At 37.7% G+C, this 18,705-nt stretch overlaps 1 protein-coding gene across 3 annotated transcripts in view; it reads left to right on the top strand.

The window, feature by feature from the left end:
* The window catches only part of KCNJ6 (potassium inwardly rectifying channel subfamily J member 6), a 166,439-nt gene that overhangs the window by 108,786 nt on the left and 38,948 nt on the right, over positions 1-18,705 (top strand). For all 3 annotated transcript variants that reach the window (XM_027449119.3, XM_027449120.3, XM_072026943.1), the window contains one exon: positions 12,051-12,971. In XM_027449119.3, coding sequence (XP_027304920.1) covers positions 12,074-12,971 — 898 coding nt within the window. In that variant the 5' untranslated portion in view covers positions 12,051-12,073. The remainder of the gene's footprint in view (positions 1-12,050; positions 12,972-18,705) is intronic.

Genomic DNA, 18,705 nt, shown 5'->3' with positions numbered 1-18,705 from the left:
ATTGAATTAATCTTACAAAATATTTTGGTGCTTACAGTTCCTTTTTGTTACCTACTTCACTATATAAAAAATAAAAATACAGCAGTTATAGCAATTTTAAAGCAATTCATTTGATTCGTTCTTTTCAAACAAGTTTATAGACCTTTGTACTTTATTATGTAGCTTAAATGAAATAACATAGTAAATGGTAGTTTAGACACCACTGAATTGTTTATTTCAACATAAAGAGTTGCTATTTGTTGACATGGAAACATTTTTCTTTGTTTTTGGTCTATATTTTCAGTCATGTTGGACCTGAGATTGTAGTTGCCTGAATATGTTTTTAACAAATTCATATGTAGATGAGAGTAAAATATCCTGTACAGCTGTTTCACATTGCACACATTGCAGCAAGTGTATGTGCATTTCTTTCAAAATAAACAAAGGTAAGAAAAAGTCTCAGCTGAAACTAAATATATGTTCATTCAATCTTTTGTTCTGCTTCAACTAAATGACTTAAATAATAATAATAATAAAAAAAAAAAAAAAAAAAAAAAAAAAAAAAAAAGCATGAGCTGAGTCAGGTTTATTTTCTTGCACTACAATTTTCTTTGGAGACAAAGCCATGGACTCTGATCTAAACAAATCTGTCACTGAACATGGAAAGTCCTTCTATCAAAAATGGGCATCAGTCAGATCCAGGCTATGACTACACTGTCTGAAAACAAAAGCATACGTCCCTTCTGACTCCACACAGAGTGGGAGCAATGTTTTTGAAGATGCTTCATAGGGAGATTGTGGGAAATAGCTATCTGAGAAAAATATATATGACTGTGAAAGGGTAGTTTTAGGAGCACCATTTATTGTACCTCCCTCTTGTACAGATTCTTTGGCATCTGATAGTGTAGTTAACTCAGTCTGTTTTCATGACATTGTTAGGAATTTAATATTTTTGAGACCTCCACATACTTTCAAATTTTGCTATACTTACCTTTCAGAATCTAACTGAAGATCTATAGGAGATCTAAAAACTTAAATATTAGCTAAAGTTTCAAAAGTGACTTGGAGGAGGCCAAATAGAGGTGATTGATAAGGATCATTTCCTTAGGAAATATAGTTAATGTACTATTCTGCACATACTCTTTCCAGGTTATCAAAATGCCACAACCTGAAACAAAACATTGATCCAGCTCAAATTATGATTTTTTTCTTTAATTTCTTTTCCTAAAAGTCTTTTTAAATGTCACTTCCATCTTTATTTCTCTCTTTTCATTTTTTTTCTCTGCAGTCTATAAACTTCACAAAGTAGAAATGGGAAGTCAGTAGCAAGAAACTTGGTGTTTGTATTTCACTGCAAATTCTTTCGGCAAAGAAAGTGGATGAAACCACTGATCGTTGCATTATTTAGCTTATGGAAAAGACAGAGCCCTGGTATAAACCACAACAAATAAAATGGAAAGAACGTGGCATCTGTTAAGACAGATTGAGTGATTGTAAGAGGGATAAATGGCAGGCCCCCATGATAGGTTTTGTGCAACAGTGTTTGTATGGAAGAGTTTGTGGTTATAAGTTATACTGTTATACCGAACAATGTCATCTTAACCAACAGATAAGCTTCATACATAAACCAAGTAACCACCATGAGAGACAGCAGCAGTCACAAAAACCGTGTTTCCCTACCACCTATGAGAATAATCTTAGTTTTTTTTCAAGTGTGCCATAAACTTAAATTAAAATCTTGTCTGACTTTTATAAGGGAGGAATATTTTACTCCTCTGAAGCATGTTGCGTAGAAGCAGAAGCCACTGAAATCTTCCCTTGACTTGCAAAGAAGTTATAATGAAAGAAATCTCCATTACCAGATAAAAAGCAAACTAAGTTCTTGACTGTTTCACTTTTCCCAGTCTTTCCAATACTTTCTGTAACTTCATCTAACAGTAATAGCACAAGGAAAACCGATACACTTAGGCAATGTCTAACCTTGGGGCAGCCTGTTTGGGGTACAGCTGGATGTAAACTGAGGGGAAAAAGAGAACGTAATTTTAAAAGGGGAGTTTGTAACATTTTTTCTTTCTTCTTTTGAGAATTGGGGGACAGGGGGAGGGGATTGGTTATCTGTACTTCAAAGTCACTCTGTTCTCTGTAGTCTGTGTTTCTTGGAAAAGCAGACATAGCAAGTGACAGTTCTTTCTAACACAAACATCTCATCTTCACTAATGGCTTTCTCACTGTTCTCCCAAAGCCTTGCTTCTCTGGAAAGCTGCTGGTAGGCAGAATCAGCTGTAAAATAGCAATCAATCTACTTTGTATCACAGCACACACACACACTACTCACAGCACCAACACCACGTTGTCTCCCCAGCAGAAGGTTGTCTTGACCTAGGGAAAGTTTACTCACTGTAGGTGATGTTTTGCAGAGGAAAGTTAAACACTCAATTTCGTTTCTGATCCTCCAAACCTAAGCTGATCAGATCCAAGATCTGGATCAATAATATAGTATCTTCTGCTCCTTTCTGAGGAAAGTACTATAAATTCCTGCACTTGGTCTGCAAGCTTACTTCATTGCATAAGTTACTGACTTCAGTGGACTAGTGCAGCATACTGATGGAATATGCTTCTTCCTTTCTGACAAAAATACTCTTCTCCATTCTTCCTATGCCTTATACTTATGATAGTTCATTGATCAAAGAAAAGAGAGCTGTCAGGGTATGTCTGTGCAGCAGTCAATATTGTTCCAACACCTGCTGAAGAAGCTGTATGCATATTCAGGAACAGAGCTGTCTCAAGGTCTTTCAGCAATGCAGAAGAAAAAAAGAAAAAAAAAATGTATATGGCTGTCCCAAGGATGAGGATTCAAGTAAAAAAAAAAAAAAAAAAAAAAAAAAAAAACTGTCTCCGATAGAGTTGGGAGAGAAAACTACAGGGAGAGGAAACTGCTGGCTTCTCCTGTCAACAGGAAAGTGCAAAAACTGTTGGTTGCAATTCCTTTTGCAAGGGTCTATTTATCTCCACCATAGTGACTTAACTGAGCAAATAAACTTTGACTAGTACAACAGCTGCCTGCCCTCATTTCTAAACATTTAACATACTAGAATAGACTCCAGATCCTTCATTTACTATGCTAAACAAAAGAAGGTCAGGAATTGTTCTGCAGCCTTTCAAGCAAGGGGTATGGACCACCCATATCATGCTGCAGGGCACTTGGTCCTGAAGTCTGTGTTGCACACCAAGGTTATATGTTGCTTGAGGCAGATGATGGCATGAGGGTCTGTGGAGATGCTTGAGGCAGCAAAGCCTGCTTGGATAGAGTTCAATGAGACAATGAGAGTGAAAGAAGCCAACTGTGATACATTCTCATCTGTGCTATCTAATGGGAACAGTACCTGGCACATACTATCAAATCCCAAACCACTCCCATGTATTGTCTCAGAGTACTATTGGCATGGCCTGAAGCCAATATGGGCAGCAGGCTAATATTTAGCAATATGCATAATCAGCACTGGACAGGCCAGCCAAGCTCCTATTCACACTTCAGCTTCCAGAAATAACCAGGAGAACTCCACAGATGTCAGTGACATTACAGTTGCAGAATTAGATGTGTCAATTATCTATACAAAATATCCAGCTGATCAGTTAATTTTTGTTTCTAGAATTTTCAGTTGTGAAAAAAAATATGGAAAAAAAATCATGAGAAGGGACTAATCTTCCCAATCTCTAATCAAAAACTTGAGAACTTTCTTCTTCAATGAACTCAGTAAGGAAAATATATGCAGACCTCACAGAAATTCCTTGGAAGATAAAAAAAATAAAAATCAACAGCTAAGATGCAAAAGAGATGCTACAGATAAGATGAATAGATAAGATGAGATAGGTAAGATGCTATAGACAAGATGAAGCCAGACTTTTCAGAAGTGCATCAGGAAAAACAAGGATCAATCTGCACAGGTTACAGCAAGGGGAACTACAAAAGGATACAAAAAAATGTTTCCAGTGTGAAGGATACAGCACTGGAACAGGGCCCAGAAGGGCTTTGGAAACTCCTATCCTTGACCCTGAATACCATCATCCAACTTTGAAGATGTCCAGTCTAGAGCATGGGGTTGGCCAAGAAACATTTAGAGGTGCATTCTGACCCAACATGTTCTATGATTTTAAGACTTCTTTTTTTTTTTTTTTTTTTTTTTAATTTTGCTATTCAATTTCCAGCAGTTAGACCATATAAACACAAAGTTTTAAACTAACATTCAGGTCAATATACTTCCTTCATTCTTTCTCCTTTTCTTCATACAACTCACAAAAATGAAACTGTGAGTTCTCAGTAAATGTCTGAAGAACAACTGCAACTTACATGTAAAAATTTTGGCATTTGGCATACATAATAGTAACTAGCTGATATAGCTGTAGTTTAGTAAACAGAAACTCTTCAGGGGGCACAACAGACATTGACACTTTACTGAAATTCTGGGAGATATACATCTAAAGCAGAGGCATCAGAAGGGAAACATGTGGCCAGCTTTTGCAGCTATTAAGGCCTGTCAGCACTGTGAATCATTAATTATCCCTATTATCTCTGCTACAACAGCTGTCAGTAGCTTTACCACGTGCAAACAGTAGAAATGAGACAAGCTCTCCTGTTGCCCAGTGGCATGATTTAGGGACACCTGCATTCTCTCTGCCACTGACCTTGCTCCACTGCTTGCAGCAGATGTGGTGATCATATGCATTTTCCAAGTGCACAGATGCTTTCTTTCTATGTTTCCCATTCTCTGCATTGGCTAGGACAAGAACGCTATAGCAAGAAAGACTGAGGTCTGATTTTTTTCAAAAGTGTAGTCCTCTGACTTCTTTGTCTGTTGCTATGAATATGTGGCATGCCAGAGTCTCTGATTTTAATGCCAGCCTTGCACACTTATCATGAGCAGCCATCTTGATTTTGCCTTCCTTGTAGGTTTCCAGTGTCTACTTTAGCATTGGTACACAAGTGGGAAGGGTAGCCAAAGGAAGTGAGCATGAGATAAAGATGATAGACCATGTGCTACACAGGAGCAGAAGGAGTTTTAAGTTGAACATATAGTTAATGACAAAGGTGACTTGCACTGTCCAGGGGAATTTCATAAATAAGAGCATAGCATAAGCCATACTGCATGTGTGATATCATCATTAACCCATAGATATGCTGAGTCTGCTCAAAATAATGGCACACAGACTGCACTGAACTGGGCCCCCAGGAAACACCCTGGATTGGCTCCAGTCACTACATGTGTAAGTGGGTCAACAACTAGCCTATATGCTGAAGTCAAAAACAGTAGGTAACTTGTGTAAATCCACACACAGTTTTAGGGAAAACCTCACATAGTCCAGAACTCCAGCTTGAGATTTTCTGGAAGTCAAAAGTCTTATAAAAATTATGTTTAACCAGACTAATCAGACAAGAGCAAAGACAAACAGGATTTTCTTCTAGAAGAATAAGGAGCAGCAAACTCTCCTTATACTAGAAATCTATTTTTAATGCCAGGCATTTGCACAAGAGATAAGTCTGAATTAACATTGACTCCAAGCACTCAGAATTCAGGTAGTAAACAAGTTTTGTAATCCAGTTTGAGGTTCCTAGCTTAAAAAAAGGCAAATGATGTTGATAATTTACTGTCTCCAAACATCTTTGCAGGTTCAGAATCTATAGCCTTTTTATACTTAACCACACACATAATGCAGCCCAGGATGTCTGGCTTGCCTGTGCTTTAACTGAAGCTACATGTAGCAAAACAGACGTAGAAACAGCATTCTGGAGCCTTTAGTGGTAAATTTTGTGTCAAAATTGGTTAGAAACCAATATAAAAACTACAAGGTCAAATGATTACCAAAAATGGAATCATGTTTTATAAATTCACCTATCAGCATCATTTTTCATCCTCCATAATAAAAAGGTCAAGAATTAGAAATTTGCGAAAATGTTCATACTATGGAGAGGCACAGTGTTACTCAGACTGATTTTTTTTTTTTTCTTTTTTTGCAACTCTGCAGGTTTAAAAGAAATAAAAATAGTAGAAATTTATTTCTATTGAGTTGGATTAGAAGGCAATAATGAAGCAGGTAGCATGAAAAAAAAAAAGGTGTCATCTTTACAGCCACTTTTCTAATCATAAATATACTTCAATTTGCATTTATTTTCTAGTGAAAACTGCAGCTGAAATAAATTTAAATCATACTCATGCTCTCTCTGAATTTATATTTGTGATTCTATGGGTGCAAATAAGTAATTTGGCACTTGAAGAAATTTGACAAGTCAGTGTTTATTTAATAGTTCAACTTTTTAAAATGAGAAATAGACAATGTTCCCAGTTGTGTGAATAGGCAATCTTTCATTGATTTCTACAGCACAGGACCAGATCCTAATTTCTTTCTTTTTCAGAGGAAAATCTGCATTTTTGATAATGACTGCTTACAATTGTTAGCTGATTACAAAAGGCTCCTTTTTTTTTTTTTTCTGTAAATAAGGCTTTCTGTCCTCATACCACATGGTGATACAGTGTCACATAGTACAGATTACCTGCTTTCACTGAGAGGTTTACAGGCTGAGTTCATCAAACAAGCAAATCCCCCTCTATTCCAAGAATATCTGTTCTTGTGCCCTCAATGCTCATCAGACTGAGATTCTACAAAGCTCTTAAATGGTGACTAAAACAAATGAGGGATCAGGCAAAATATTTCAAAAGCTCCCTGTCTGCTTCCTCTGTCTGACTTCTCCTTACATTACATGCAAGAAAAGAAACAAAAAGACCTAGGCTTAGACCAGAGTATTGAACATAGTGGAAAATCTCTTGTAGCGTACAATACTATGTATGACTTCTCTTGATGTCAAAGACTAATGGCCTTCCAGAGACAGTGGGGAACAGTAATATCCACCTGGTACTGTCCAATATTCCATAGGTGAGCTCAGCGTCAGGAAATCTTGTGGTCACAGCAAATGAGATGTGAATACTGATTACTATTCACAAAAGGCAAGCTTGGACCCTATCAGTGCAAACATCTGCTTAATTTAAAAGTTGCACTCATCCTATCAGAAAAGTGAGGAACAACTTACAGACAGAAATCACAGTGAAAACTACATCTGCACAACATTTGTATCTGTGTGATAAAGTCCATGGGAATAGTTTGTAGGTTGTAAATGAATTTTTTTTTTCATTAGAGATTTTTTAATAAATTTGCACACGGTTCACAACTATGCTAGAAGAAATAAAATTAGTCTACTCAATTGCAGTGAAACTGTCACTGAACTGCCTATATCAGTTTCTATTGCAAAATGGTCAGTTACAATTTGTAATATTCTCTGTTGAAACATCTAATTATTTTGTAGGACATCCTACAGTCAAAATAAGCTATGAGCATTAAATTTAGACAAGTATGCCCTTTGCATGACTCCTTTTGGTTTGCGCTTATACAACATCATGACAAGATCTCTGAAGGACTACCAAAATACAAAAAGTTACATTGCTGATTATAAAACAATCATTTAACAATTATAGTAATATGTTGTGTTCACAGCCATGAAGGTTATGAAAGCATAAGTACAGCTCAAAGTTTGTTGTTGACACCGGATTCATGTCCTTCCACAGACTCTAAATAAAAATATGTGCTTGGAAACATTGGATTGTGTCTTTCCAAGGCTGTTATAGAACAGACAAGGCTGGAACACTATCACTGGTTGCAGTTTTACTAGAAAATAAAACACTCCTGAGCACTGCTTGTATGGTAAAATTCCTAGGAAAACCCCTGTTGTGGTTTTGTGTACTGAGTACACACAGTTCCTTGCTGCATTTCAGGTATTAGCATGGGACATGGACCATTCACAATGAGCAGACTGAATAAGCCTACCCTACACTGAAAACAGTGGGAGAGAAATAGTACAAACTTGGGCTGTACTACCCCACTTAACCTTCATGTTAAAGAATAAGCCTGGGCGCATTTAATTAAGTGATATAGACACAGCCAGTATGTACTGCTATGATGAAACACAAGTGAACTCTTCAGGGACATATTCAGAGAAGTTCTTCTTGTTATTTGCTGGAAAATGAAACAAATCGCTGAAATCTCATATGTGTTTTATGTATTTGCCTAAGAGACTCACTGGAACAAATATTTTGAACAGAGTATACTCTGAATTAGCATGGCATTGACACCTGGCCATTGTGGTGTTCAAACAAACATAACGTTTACTGTGAGAGGGGGAAGTGTTCAAAAGTACCCTTTTTTTTTTCTGTGCAGATTAATAATGTGTATATATTTTTGTCAAGAAGAAAAACGAAGAGAGTAAAAATAGCTCTCAAGTGAGATAGCTGCTATTCACTCCCCTGTTCTTGGAACCGTGACAGCCATTATATAACCAAAAAGAAAATTAAACGAAATAAACAGCATAAGCTAATTGGGTTTATATCAAGTAAAAATATAATTAGTCAAAGCATTTTGTGGCAAAGGCTCCCTCAATATGTGGCAGTTCCTCAGCCTCACTGGTGAACAGGGATCGTGCCATGTGATTAAAACTTATTCATCAAGCATTTCCATGGAAACATACAGATGCACAGTCCTTGGATCACTTACTTCAGGAATTGCTGCTCTCGTGGTTCACTCTGGAATGAGAACTCTGACCATTCCATGACGGGCTGTAGTTCTGCCCTAGAAATCTCTCCTTACAGGTGTTTTTGGGGTCTCATTGCAGAGGCATTTGTTCAAGGGAAAGAGTAAAAAGGCATAAGGAAAAAGAAAAAAAGGAATTAAAAAATTGGTCTTAATTTTTCCTCTCAGAGGCAGCCTGTGAGTTGAGAAATGGCAGCACTGGAAAGAGCCTTAAGAATTTACAGAATGGCCAAATGCCTCCAGGGAGATTATAATGACTGCAAGACTGTTAGGTAGATGATATACTGAGAGAGACTTAGGTTAAATGAAGTCAGTGTGTTTGGTTGTTAGAAGCTGTCCTTTTATGTATGCAGGCAGGATCCAGCTCTGGTGCTACCTCTCAAGTTTAAGGAAAATTCTCACATTTTATGAGACCCCCTTACAGTGACAGTGGCAGCCCACCAACGTGTGCTAGGAGCACAGCAGCTCCGTGCTTCAGCTACAAAACCTATGGCTGCTTGAGAAAACAAGGCTCTTAGCTCTGTTTGTCACTCATCTCATGCACCATAAAAGGCAGGTAATGCTGGTTGTGATGCACAAGGGTTTCATAAGCACAAAATATTTTGAAAGCATGAGAAAAATTTTGTTGTGTGAATAAAACATGCTTCTTTGCTAGGAAGTACTTCTGTAAGAAATAAACACGTTATGCAAAGTAGGTTAGATGGGTGCAGCATATGACTGGAAGACATCCCCGGGGATGGGTACATCCCTTCTGATTTTTCCTGATGCCACTAATAAAATCAGCACCTGTTTCACCTCCCAGGCCTGTTAAGGTTTTTAATACACTTAGGTATAGTGTATTTTGCCTTTAGTAGCAAGTAGTCTCAAAGACAACGGGGGACACCTGCACCTTGTCTCTGCCCATGCCAGCCTCTAACAGGGAGGGGAAAGCAAAATATTCACAATGCCTGAACCATAATGGAACACATTAAACCAGCTTTACTCATCTAACATACATAGCATTAAAGCTTCAAAAGCCAGAGCCTTTGTAGGCTGTTCATGAGTATTTCAGGAGTCTGTTACTGCAGCGATGTGATAGCTCCTGTGGACTGAAATTTCCTTAGGCACAATAGAGTTAAGTATAAAGTGTGAAGCCCTAACTTCAAATTTTCTGGCTTTGGCTTAAGTCTGCCTCACAAGGTTCCTTTAATGCCTTTTCATTGTGTTTATTTCGTCATACGTTATACAGCATTAGTGATAATCCAAGTAGGCACACTGTCACCAACTGGGATAAGTTCATCCATAACTGACTGGTTTGGGACATGATTTCAAGTGCTGCCACTACAATCAGCCAAAATAATGCTATCTTAAGACACAGTGGCAAACTGCACGAGTGGCACAGGATGGAGTATACAGTCCTAAAACACAGAATTGCTACCAGGTTCCATGCTACTCTCAGCCTCTATGCCTCTCTTTTAACACAAGCTATGGGGCTGAACAGAGGCTTGGCTGTCACTGGTGCAGGCCAGGAGAAAATACGACCAGTCTACAGATTTTTATATATATATATTTTTTTAACCTGTGTGCTTAAGTCACCCCTAAAACTTTACAAGAGCCTGCGATCTATCTCCATAGGGATGAATCTGCACATTTTGAAAAAGCTACAGGTACTATGAGACTCCATAGCCTGCTACATAATACTTGCTGTGAAGAGTGAGAGAACAAAACAATATTCGAGTCACACTGACTCACCAAGAGCACCCCCATGTGCAAGTCCCCTCTTTAGATAAGAGTCCAGGCCTTCCCCAGTAGCTCCTTCACATGAAAGAGTTTGGGTCTACTGCCCAGGACAGTGCAAACTGGGAACACCCAAGCCCATGGGGTGCCAGAAGCATGACCACGGAGTCAGGAGGGAGCTTTGATGGATTTATGCACTGATTTCCCAGAAGGGCCAAAGGTGGTCAGAGCCAACAGGAGCTCAGGGAGATGAGGCACTTCTCAAACCCAAGATGCATGTGCCTGGCTCTCTGCTTGAGGGTCACTACCTGTAGCAGGACTGGGCAGCCCACTGCAGAGCCTGCTCAGAAGTTAGCAGAGGATATAACTGTAAACGGTGGCTATTGCAGGGTGCACTGACAACATGCATGTCAACACCCTGATTGTTGAGCAAGGGCATCTCTGTAAACCAGTGGTACATTATCACATCAATGTCATTTTGTTCAGAGCTAGGCATCCAGGCAGAGTAAGGAGGAGCCTTTTCCCTTCCCAGCCTGACAGTAGAACAATAACTATCCAGAAGGGAGAAAATTAAGAGTACAAGAGCAGAAATTCCCACTGAAACAAGCCCCAGAGTGCAGAAGTCTTTATAGTAAAAGGACAACAATTACCCAAGACCTCACCAGGTCCTCGTCTTCAAGCAAAACGCATTTGATTAGACCACTTTCCTCCTCAGTAAACTCTTCTTTCTTGTACATAAACATAACTTCATATATTAATGAAGCCATTTATCTCAAAATGCTGGGAAGCAAAAAGAAAAAAGGCAGTTACTGTTGTTTCTGTGTTTTATATTCTTGTAAGACATACTGGGGAGCACTCTGTAGGCCCATGTCATTAGAGAAAAAGGTACACTTGAATTAAAGGCCACAGGCATACTGAATTCAAATGAAATCATGTTCTGAAGTACTGTATGTTTTACATTACTGGCAGAAGGACACACAGTTCTCTGTCTCAGTATCAGTGAGACATTGATTTTCTGTAGAAATGTGCTTGAATTGGTCTTGGTATATATTACACTAAAGCCCATCTTTCCTTCAACAGGAATAGCACTAGCTTTTGCTGAAGAAAAATGTTTGTGGTTGCTGTTTTTTGTGGTTTTTTTTTGGTTGGATGGTTTGTTTGGTTGTTGTTTTTTTTGTTGTTCTTGTTGTCTGTTTGATTTTTTTGTTTTATTTAAACTTATTTAATACTTTCCCCACAGCAATGCAATTGATAGAAAAAATACCTCAACAGTTGCTCATTTGCTCTGCTCATCTTGACTGAAACCCTCAAGCAAATCCATTTCCTCATTTATATCTACTGTCTCCCAGATATTTCTTGATGCATAAAAAAGCTCATTTATTACTCTATAAGGGGGATAAAGGGAAGAAAGATTTATTAGAACACATCTTGCATAATATAAATATGTGTGTAGATATACACACTGTAGGATGTAGGACCTGATAGACAGGACGAAAGAGCACTTTCCTTCAGAGTATTTCTATTTAGCTATAAATTGAGGATGCTTGACATCATTTGACTTACGCATTTTGCATCTAATAGGTGAGCAAAGAACTAGGATGATAATTTTATTTATTCATAGTGATATCGTGTTGGCAATACAGAAATAAGTTGTTTGTTAACTTAGAGAAATAATAAGAAAAATAATGTCTGCCTTTTTCTTGTTTGTTTGTTTTTAATGGCAGCTAACGTACTGGAAGAAGACTCAATGGAGCAGGACATAGAGAGCCCTGTCACTATTCATCAGCCAAAGTTACCCAAACAAGCTAGAGAGGATCTGCCAAAAAATCTAAACAAAGAATGTGCCAAGAGAAAAATCCAGAGGTATGTTAGGAAAGATGGGAAATGCAACGTCCACCATGGGAATGTCAGAGAGACTTACCGTTACTTGACTGACATCTTCACTACTTTAGTCGATCTGAAGTGGAGGTTCAACCTATTGATTTTTGTCATGGTTTACACAGTGACCTGGCTCTTCTTTGGAATGATCTGGTGGCTAATTGCCTACGTGCGAGGAGATATGGATCATATAGGGGACAGCACGTGGACCCCCTGTGTCAGCAACCTCAATGGGTTTGTCTCAGCCTTTTTATTCTCAATCGAGACAGAAACCACCATTGGGTATGGTTACCGGGTCATCACGGACAAGTGTCCCGAGGGAATTATTCTGCTTTTAGTTCAGTCCGTTTTAGGTTCTATCGTCAACGCTTTCATGGTTGGCTGCATGTTTGTGAAAATATCCCAACCCAAGAAGAGGGCAGAAACCTTGGTTTTTTCTACAAATGCAGTTATTTCCATGCGGGATGGAAAGCTGTGTCTGATGTTCCGAGTAGGAGACCTTAGGAATTCACACATTGTAGAGGCATCAATACGAGCCAAGTTGATCAAATCCAAACAGACAAAGGAGGGGGAATTTATACCACTCAACCAGACAGATATCAACGTAGGTTATTACACAGGGGATGATCGTCTCTTTTTGGTTTCACCACTGATCATCAGCCATGAAATTAACCAGCAGAGTCCTTTCTGGGAGATTTCCAAAGCCCAGTTGCCCAAAGAGGAGCTAGAAATTGTTGTAATCCTAGAAGGAATGGTGGAGGCAACAGGTAACATTTCTTATACTTTGTGTAAGGTAAATGCTTTAATTTTAGAAAGGAAAACCAGTGGTTTTGCTTCTCTTTAACAGAATCACTCCTACAGTCATTACATTTGCAAAAGGCATCAGTTATCTGGTTAGCTTCAAAATTAAAAGCATGCCCAGTTTAATTGTCTGTTCCATCTTGCCTAATGAAATTAGTGTTGTTTCTGCTCTGTTTGGAAAATGGGATAACATTTCTCATTTTCTAAATTTTTCACAGCATGTCACCCAGTTATTTGTCATTCGATTGCAGGAGCAACTCAACCACTAGGACCATGTGGGATAAAATGCTTTAGAAAAAAAAAAAAATCATTACAAAACTCTGTTTTTGATTAACATGGAAGTACCATAGTTCCTGCTGCTTCCAATCACCCATGGGTAACTGCAGAATAACTGCCTGCCACATGAAATTCCTAGTTTATTTGGATCCAGTCAGAAGTGATAATGTGTTCAGCTTTCTCTTTTTGCTTGTTTGTTTGCTTGTTTTTTATTTTAACTTGTAACTTGGGGCTTGTTTCACTTTAGTTCACAAAAGATCTGTCTGATTTTGTATTTCACTGAGGCCCCCTACACACCGCAGAAGTGTACAGAACACTTAAAGCTGGTATACATAAATAAGGCATATTATGTCACCAAAGTCTTGTAGAGAGGCTGTTTGGTCATTAACTACAATTATACAGCAGAACATCAGGTGTCAGTCTATGCAGAGAAAATAATGCTTGGAATTCACAGTAATGGACTAGCAATGTTTCTTCTTTGCATTAAAGCCAGAATAGTAGGCGGATGCTTTCTCTCAAACTGCTGTACCTACTGCAGTCAGAGTACTGATATACTTAGTTTAGGAGCTGCAGAGATGTTTTTCCTGTTAATGACAGCATCAATCTCTGAATTGAGTAAACATAAACAATACAAGGGAATGATGATTAGGAAATGAAGAAATAATGTGCTTGGGGAGGAAATACTGAGTAGAGAAATAGAAGATCTAGATTTGCCATTTTCCTCCACTACTGTAACAAAAGCTAAGAAAGTTTAAGGATGCAGATTACACTTCTCTGACAGAAGTATGACCTTCCTAACCCTGACTCATGTTTTGCAACTGGAGACAGGAAATAAAGAGCAGTCTCTTACCAGAACATGTGTGTGTGTTTCACACATCTATTATGTGGTGTCAGAAGAAAACTGCATTTGTCACCATATAATAAACGTGTGAGACAAAAATGGAGAAAAAAAAATAAAAATGAAAGGAACTTGGCAGAGAATCTGAAGCAGTAAATGTAAAGCTTCCACATTTTCCAGGAAATAGGTGGCACTGAAGAGAAATCAAAGAGATGAAATGTTTACTGTTTCTGATACATGCAGTAGGCACAAAGGTTTCAAACATCTGCATCACCTTTGGATGAGAAGATGAGAAAATTGCTGTTTTTTAGCTGAAACATTCTGAAATTTCTGTACTACAGTCAAAAGAACTTGACATCCCAAAGAATGGTAGATATTTCCAGGTTTACTGAACAATGTTTTCCAGCAAAATGATTGTCAAGTAGTAGAAGTATAAAAGGCATCTCACTGAAAATATATATAAGATAAAAAGACAGTATACTTCTGCAGTGAATCCAATGTAGCCATAATCTCTTAAACCTTGGAGTTTTTCGCTGTTTCACCCTCCCACCCCTACCTCCTATTGACCCCTGCATAATCACACAGACCTCTATGCCCTCCTTTGATGCTCTGATACTGACCCCCATCTTCCACTCAGTCATTGTCAGTTTTCACTGAAAAAGGCTACGTCTCAGATCGCTTGAGCTGGCAAAGCTATGAGAAAATTCTAGAAGAAGTCTGGAAGTCTTCTTAATAAAGAGACTGGACACAATGGTTTGAAAACCTGTTGAAAACAGGTTTCAGAAACACCAGGGTAAAAGTGTTACTCTGCAGCTGGATAGGCAGCTACATTTCCTATTTTCAGCTGCTGCATTTTGTTCTGTTTGGGTCATCTCTCTAGCATGCATATAACACGAAATATGAGGGAAGGGTGCCGTATAATGCCCCGTAACTGTGGCATCATGAAGACTAATGTCATAATTACTAGTACAGTTTCTAACACATGTTTGTGTGGTAGTTACTTGTGTTTTTCCACATGCATTGTGTTACTTTTGCTGAAGGTGCAACCAGGTCAACATTCTACCAAAACTAAAGACTTTAATTTTTTAACTTTACAAATATTTTCCATTTACATATGCAAACAGTGAAAGCAAATTTTGGCCATAATATATTCACTTTTCCTTCTTACACCAAATGTAGAGAAAGAGCAGCAAGAGACGTTGCTTATTGCAGCAATCTCCAACCCTGAAGAGCAAGCAACATACTACACATTACACCTTCCAACACTGATCAAAGTCATAGGATATAGAAATATTAAAGCTAAAGCTAAGAATCTGCAACATTAGCTATAGCAATATCATTCAGTATTGTTTTACATGGGACAAACACAGCTGGATATCATTATCTTACACTATTCATCAGAAAAGTCACTTTTTTTTTTTCATTTGGTTGGTGACCAATTCCGATCAAGTGAAAATAACCCTTTCTCAGTTTTCAGAGTTTCCCCACTCTGGCAACAATTATCTCTTTAATGAGTAATGAAGTAACATAGTGCAAAATGATAAGTATAAATATTTGCTGTTATTTTTATTAATTATTGTTTTTATTCTGTTTGAAGTTTTACTGAACAATTGATATCATTTTATCTTTATACAATAGTTTTCACCTTAAGGGATTCAAAAGCACAGCTACATCTAGTATAAAACAAAAGTGCTCATGTAGTGTCATGTAAACTCTCCACTACGTTTTATGACAGGAAATGAAGAATAATGCATCTTATGAAAGGAAATTGAAATAATTAACCAAGCCAAAATTTAGAAGAAAGATCAAATCAAGGACTCCTTAATTTCCCTTGGAAGCATCACCATACTTTCTGAGATGTTCTGAGAAATGGAGTAGATATTTCTCTACCAAGGCAGATATCAAAAAATAAGCCCAGGGAAAATACACCTTCACTATTCACATTTGATGTACCATGAAGATTCCTTTGAGGGCAGAAGTTTCACCAAGGTACTTCCAGCAAGACATGATGTCAGTCTGACTCCTTCATATCATATCTACAAGAACTCAAAAAACACTGGTTTTAAAAACATATTATGGGTCCTTTCAATATGCAGTTTTCCTTATTTCTTTACAACCTTCAAAAACATCCCGCTGGGTTCAAAGGATAATACTGTTGCAAATATTTACTCCTGTGGCTTTTCTGATACTGGCACGCATCTCTCAAATGCACAAAAAAAAAAAAAAAAAATACAACAATGGGTGAGTGTTTCTGGTCTTGTTCTGTAGTTGTCACAGCTAACACGTTATTGCAGCCCCCACCACTGAGTACTGGTGGCTCAGCTGAAGATGCAGCACCTCACACTTCTCATTTTGGAGGGCCATGCTACTTTATGAGATGAGGTCAGCTCTTCAGCTCTGCACAGCCCAGCACTGTGAAGTACATCAGATAGCTGTGAAGAAAATGACAATCCTTCAGGACTTGGGGACAAAGTTACAACCAAATGTCACCATATCTAAAGGACATATCTGTTATTTCCATCTTTTATAGCCACTGTTCCACTTCCTACTATGCTAACAGCAGGTAGAGTGCAAGTGAGATGCAAGAATCAATACTAACTCTGCAAGAACTAAAATAACATCTAGCTTTAATAGGGAAGTGGTTTCTGAGGCACTTTTGCTTCTTTTAGTGTCAGAATACAGCTGTGGCATTGAAACAAGATTCTGGCATCCCTCCCCTTCTTATGGGAGAGCTGCAACACTAAATGCAAATATACTAACAGGAAACAATATGACTGAAACACCAATCTCAGTACAGCAGCACTGGAAATTTACCATTCAAAATATTTGGTTTATATGTAAGTATCACTACTGCTTTCATGTTATTTTCTAGAGATAAAGTAACAGATTTGTTAGACTATGTAGGTTTATTGTAAAGGTATTTGAGTAAATTATTTTTCTTGTCAGATCCACAAAAAAAAAAAAAAAGTCTCAAAGATACTGAAACCTGTCACCCCTAAGCAGCATGCACAAAAGCTTGGATTTGAAGAATTTATTTATTTGTCTCAAATTTTAAAAAGAAATCTACAAATAACATGTTTCATGATGTTATGTTTTAACATGTTTTAACAGCTGCTTTCTAACAACAGGCTTGACACTGTTAAGCCTTTTAAGCCTAAGTGAAATCTATTTTTGAGGGAGGTCTTATGAACATTAAAAAAAAAAAAAAAAAGCCATTTGAAATGAACTAAATGAGACTTTCAAAGGTGTAATTCCAATATACATTAAAAAAAAAAAAAAAAAAGAGAGAGAGAGAGAGAGAGAGAGGAGAGACAGAGAGAGAGGAGAGAGGATCTCAAAGTCAGTACCTTTGCTGGTAATGCAGTTCCTGAATTGTAAACAACATGGTCCAAATCCCTCCTCTAAAGCTGCACTAATTTACAGAAAAGAACCTTTTTCAACTCAGAAAAGTAACACCAGGAAAGTAACAAGCTACTCTAACCAGCAAGATCCTCAAACTTGGTGAAGTTTTGTCTGGCCAGTAGGGCGCACTAGATGACACTGTGGGGATTCCCTCTGACTAAAAATAAAAACATGAAAAATGAAACAGTACCTGAGAAAGAAAAAAAATCAACGTATTTATAACTGTCAAAAAAAAAATAAGCTACAAAACTGGGCATATAACTTTAGGTTTTTATGGATAATTCTACAAATAAACTTACAATATGGTGTATTTATAATTCTGACACATAGGCAGCTTGAGAGCAGTATCTGCAGAATGACTTATAGATACATAAACAAACACACTTGCCAGCTGTGGAAAATGTGTGTGGAAAGCAATAGATGGTTATTTATATAGTAAATGATGCTATCTACTAGAAAAACATTGTATAAAGCTGTTCCTGCTCTTCATTACAGTCCCTTTGACTGACTGATTTATTGTCTTTTTGCTTTCACCTTAATGAATTGCCATATTTATCCCTTATCCATGCCCAATCCTAACAAATACCTCCCTTTGTTAGCAGTATGTTAGCAGTTCCAGCCTTTCAAAACATCTCAGCAGACTTTGCTCTCTCCAAATAATGCCTTGCTCGGGATACAGTTTTTCACCAGAATTTTTTATTGCTCTTCAAAGAAGAGATGTTTACATTCTAAAATTACTTCTTAAGGGAATGTAGATGAAAGTAGAAAAGGAATCAGTATTTCTCACACCCAAGTGTGTCTGCAAGGCAACTGGTGAAAGTAGATTAGATCATTGTGCTCCAGATGTGACAAATGTACATTGACTGAAATGTAATTTAAACAGGGTTAGGAATAAATGACTTCTGTTCTAAGCTGGATCATCACCATCTCAGGAATGGTCAGAATACAATAGCTCTCCAGTCCTTAGGGTTTTTTTCCTCCTGTCTTTACATTTCTTGGTGCTAGGCGCTAGGCTTAGACATCTAGGTTCAGCTCGTCTTATATCCCATTTCCCTAGTATTTGCCAGCAATCTCTTTCTCTTACAGTCTTTGCTATCCTCTGCTTTTTTTTTTATTTTTGTTGTTTGTTTAATTTTTACTTTTTTATTCTAACAACAGTTCATTGTAATTAATTTTAACACAGA

This window comes from Anas platyrhynchos, chromosome 1 (assembly GCF_047663525.1).
Source record: "Anas platyrhynchos isolate ZD024472 breed Pekin duck chromosome 1, IASCAAS_PekinDuck_T2T, whole genome shotgun sequence".
Classification (NCBI taxonomy): domain Eukaryota; kingdom Metazoa; phylum Chordata; class Aves; order Anseriformes; family Anatidae; genus Anas; species Anas platyrhynchos.
This window is presented reverse-complemented; position numbering and strand designations above follow the sequence as displayed.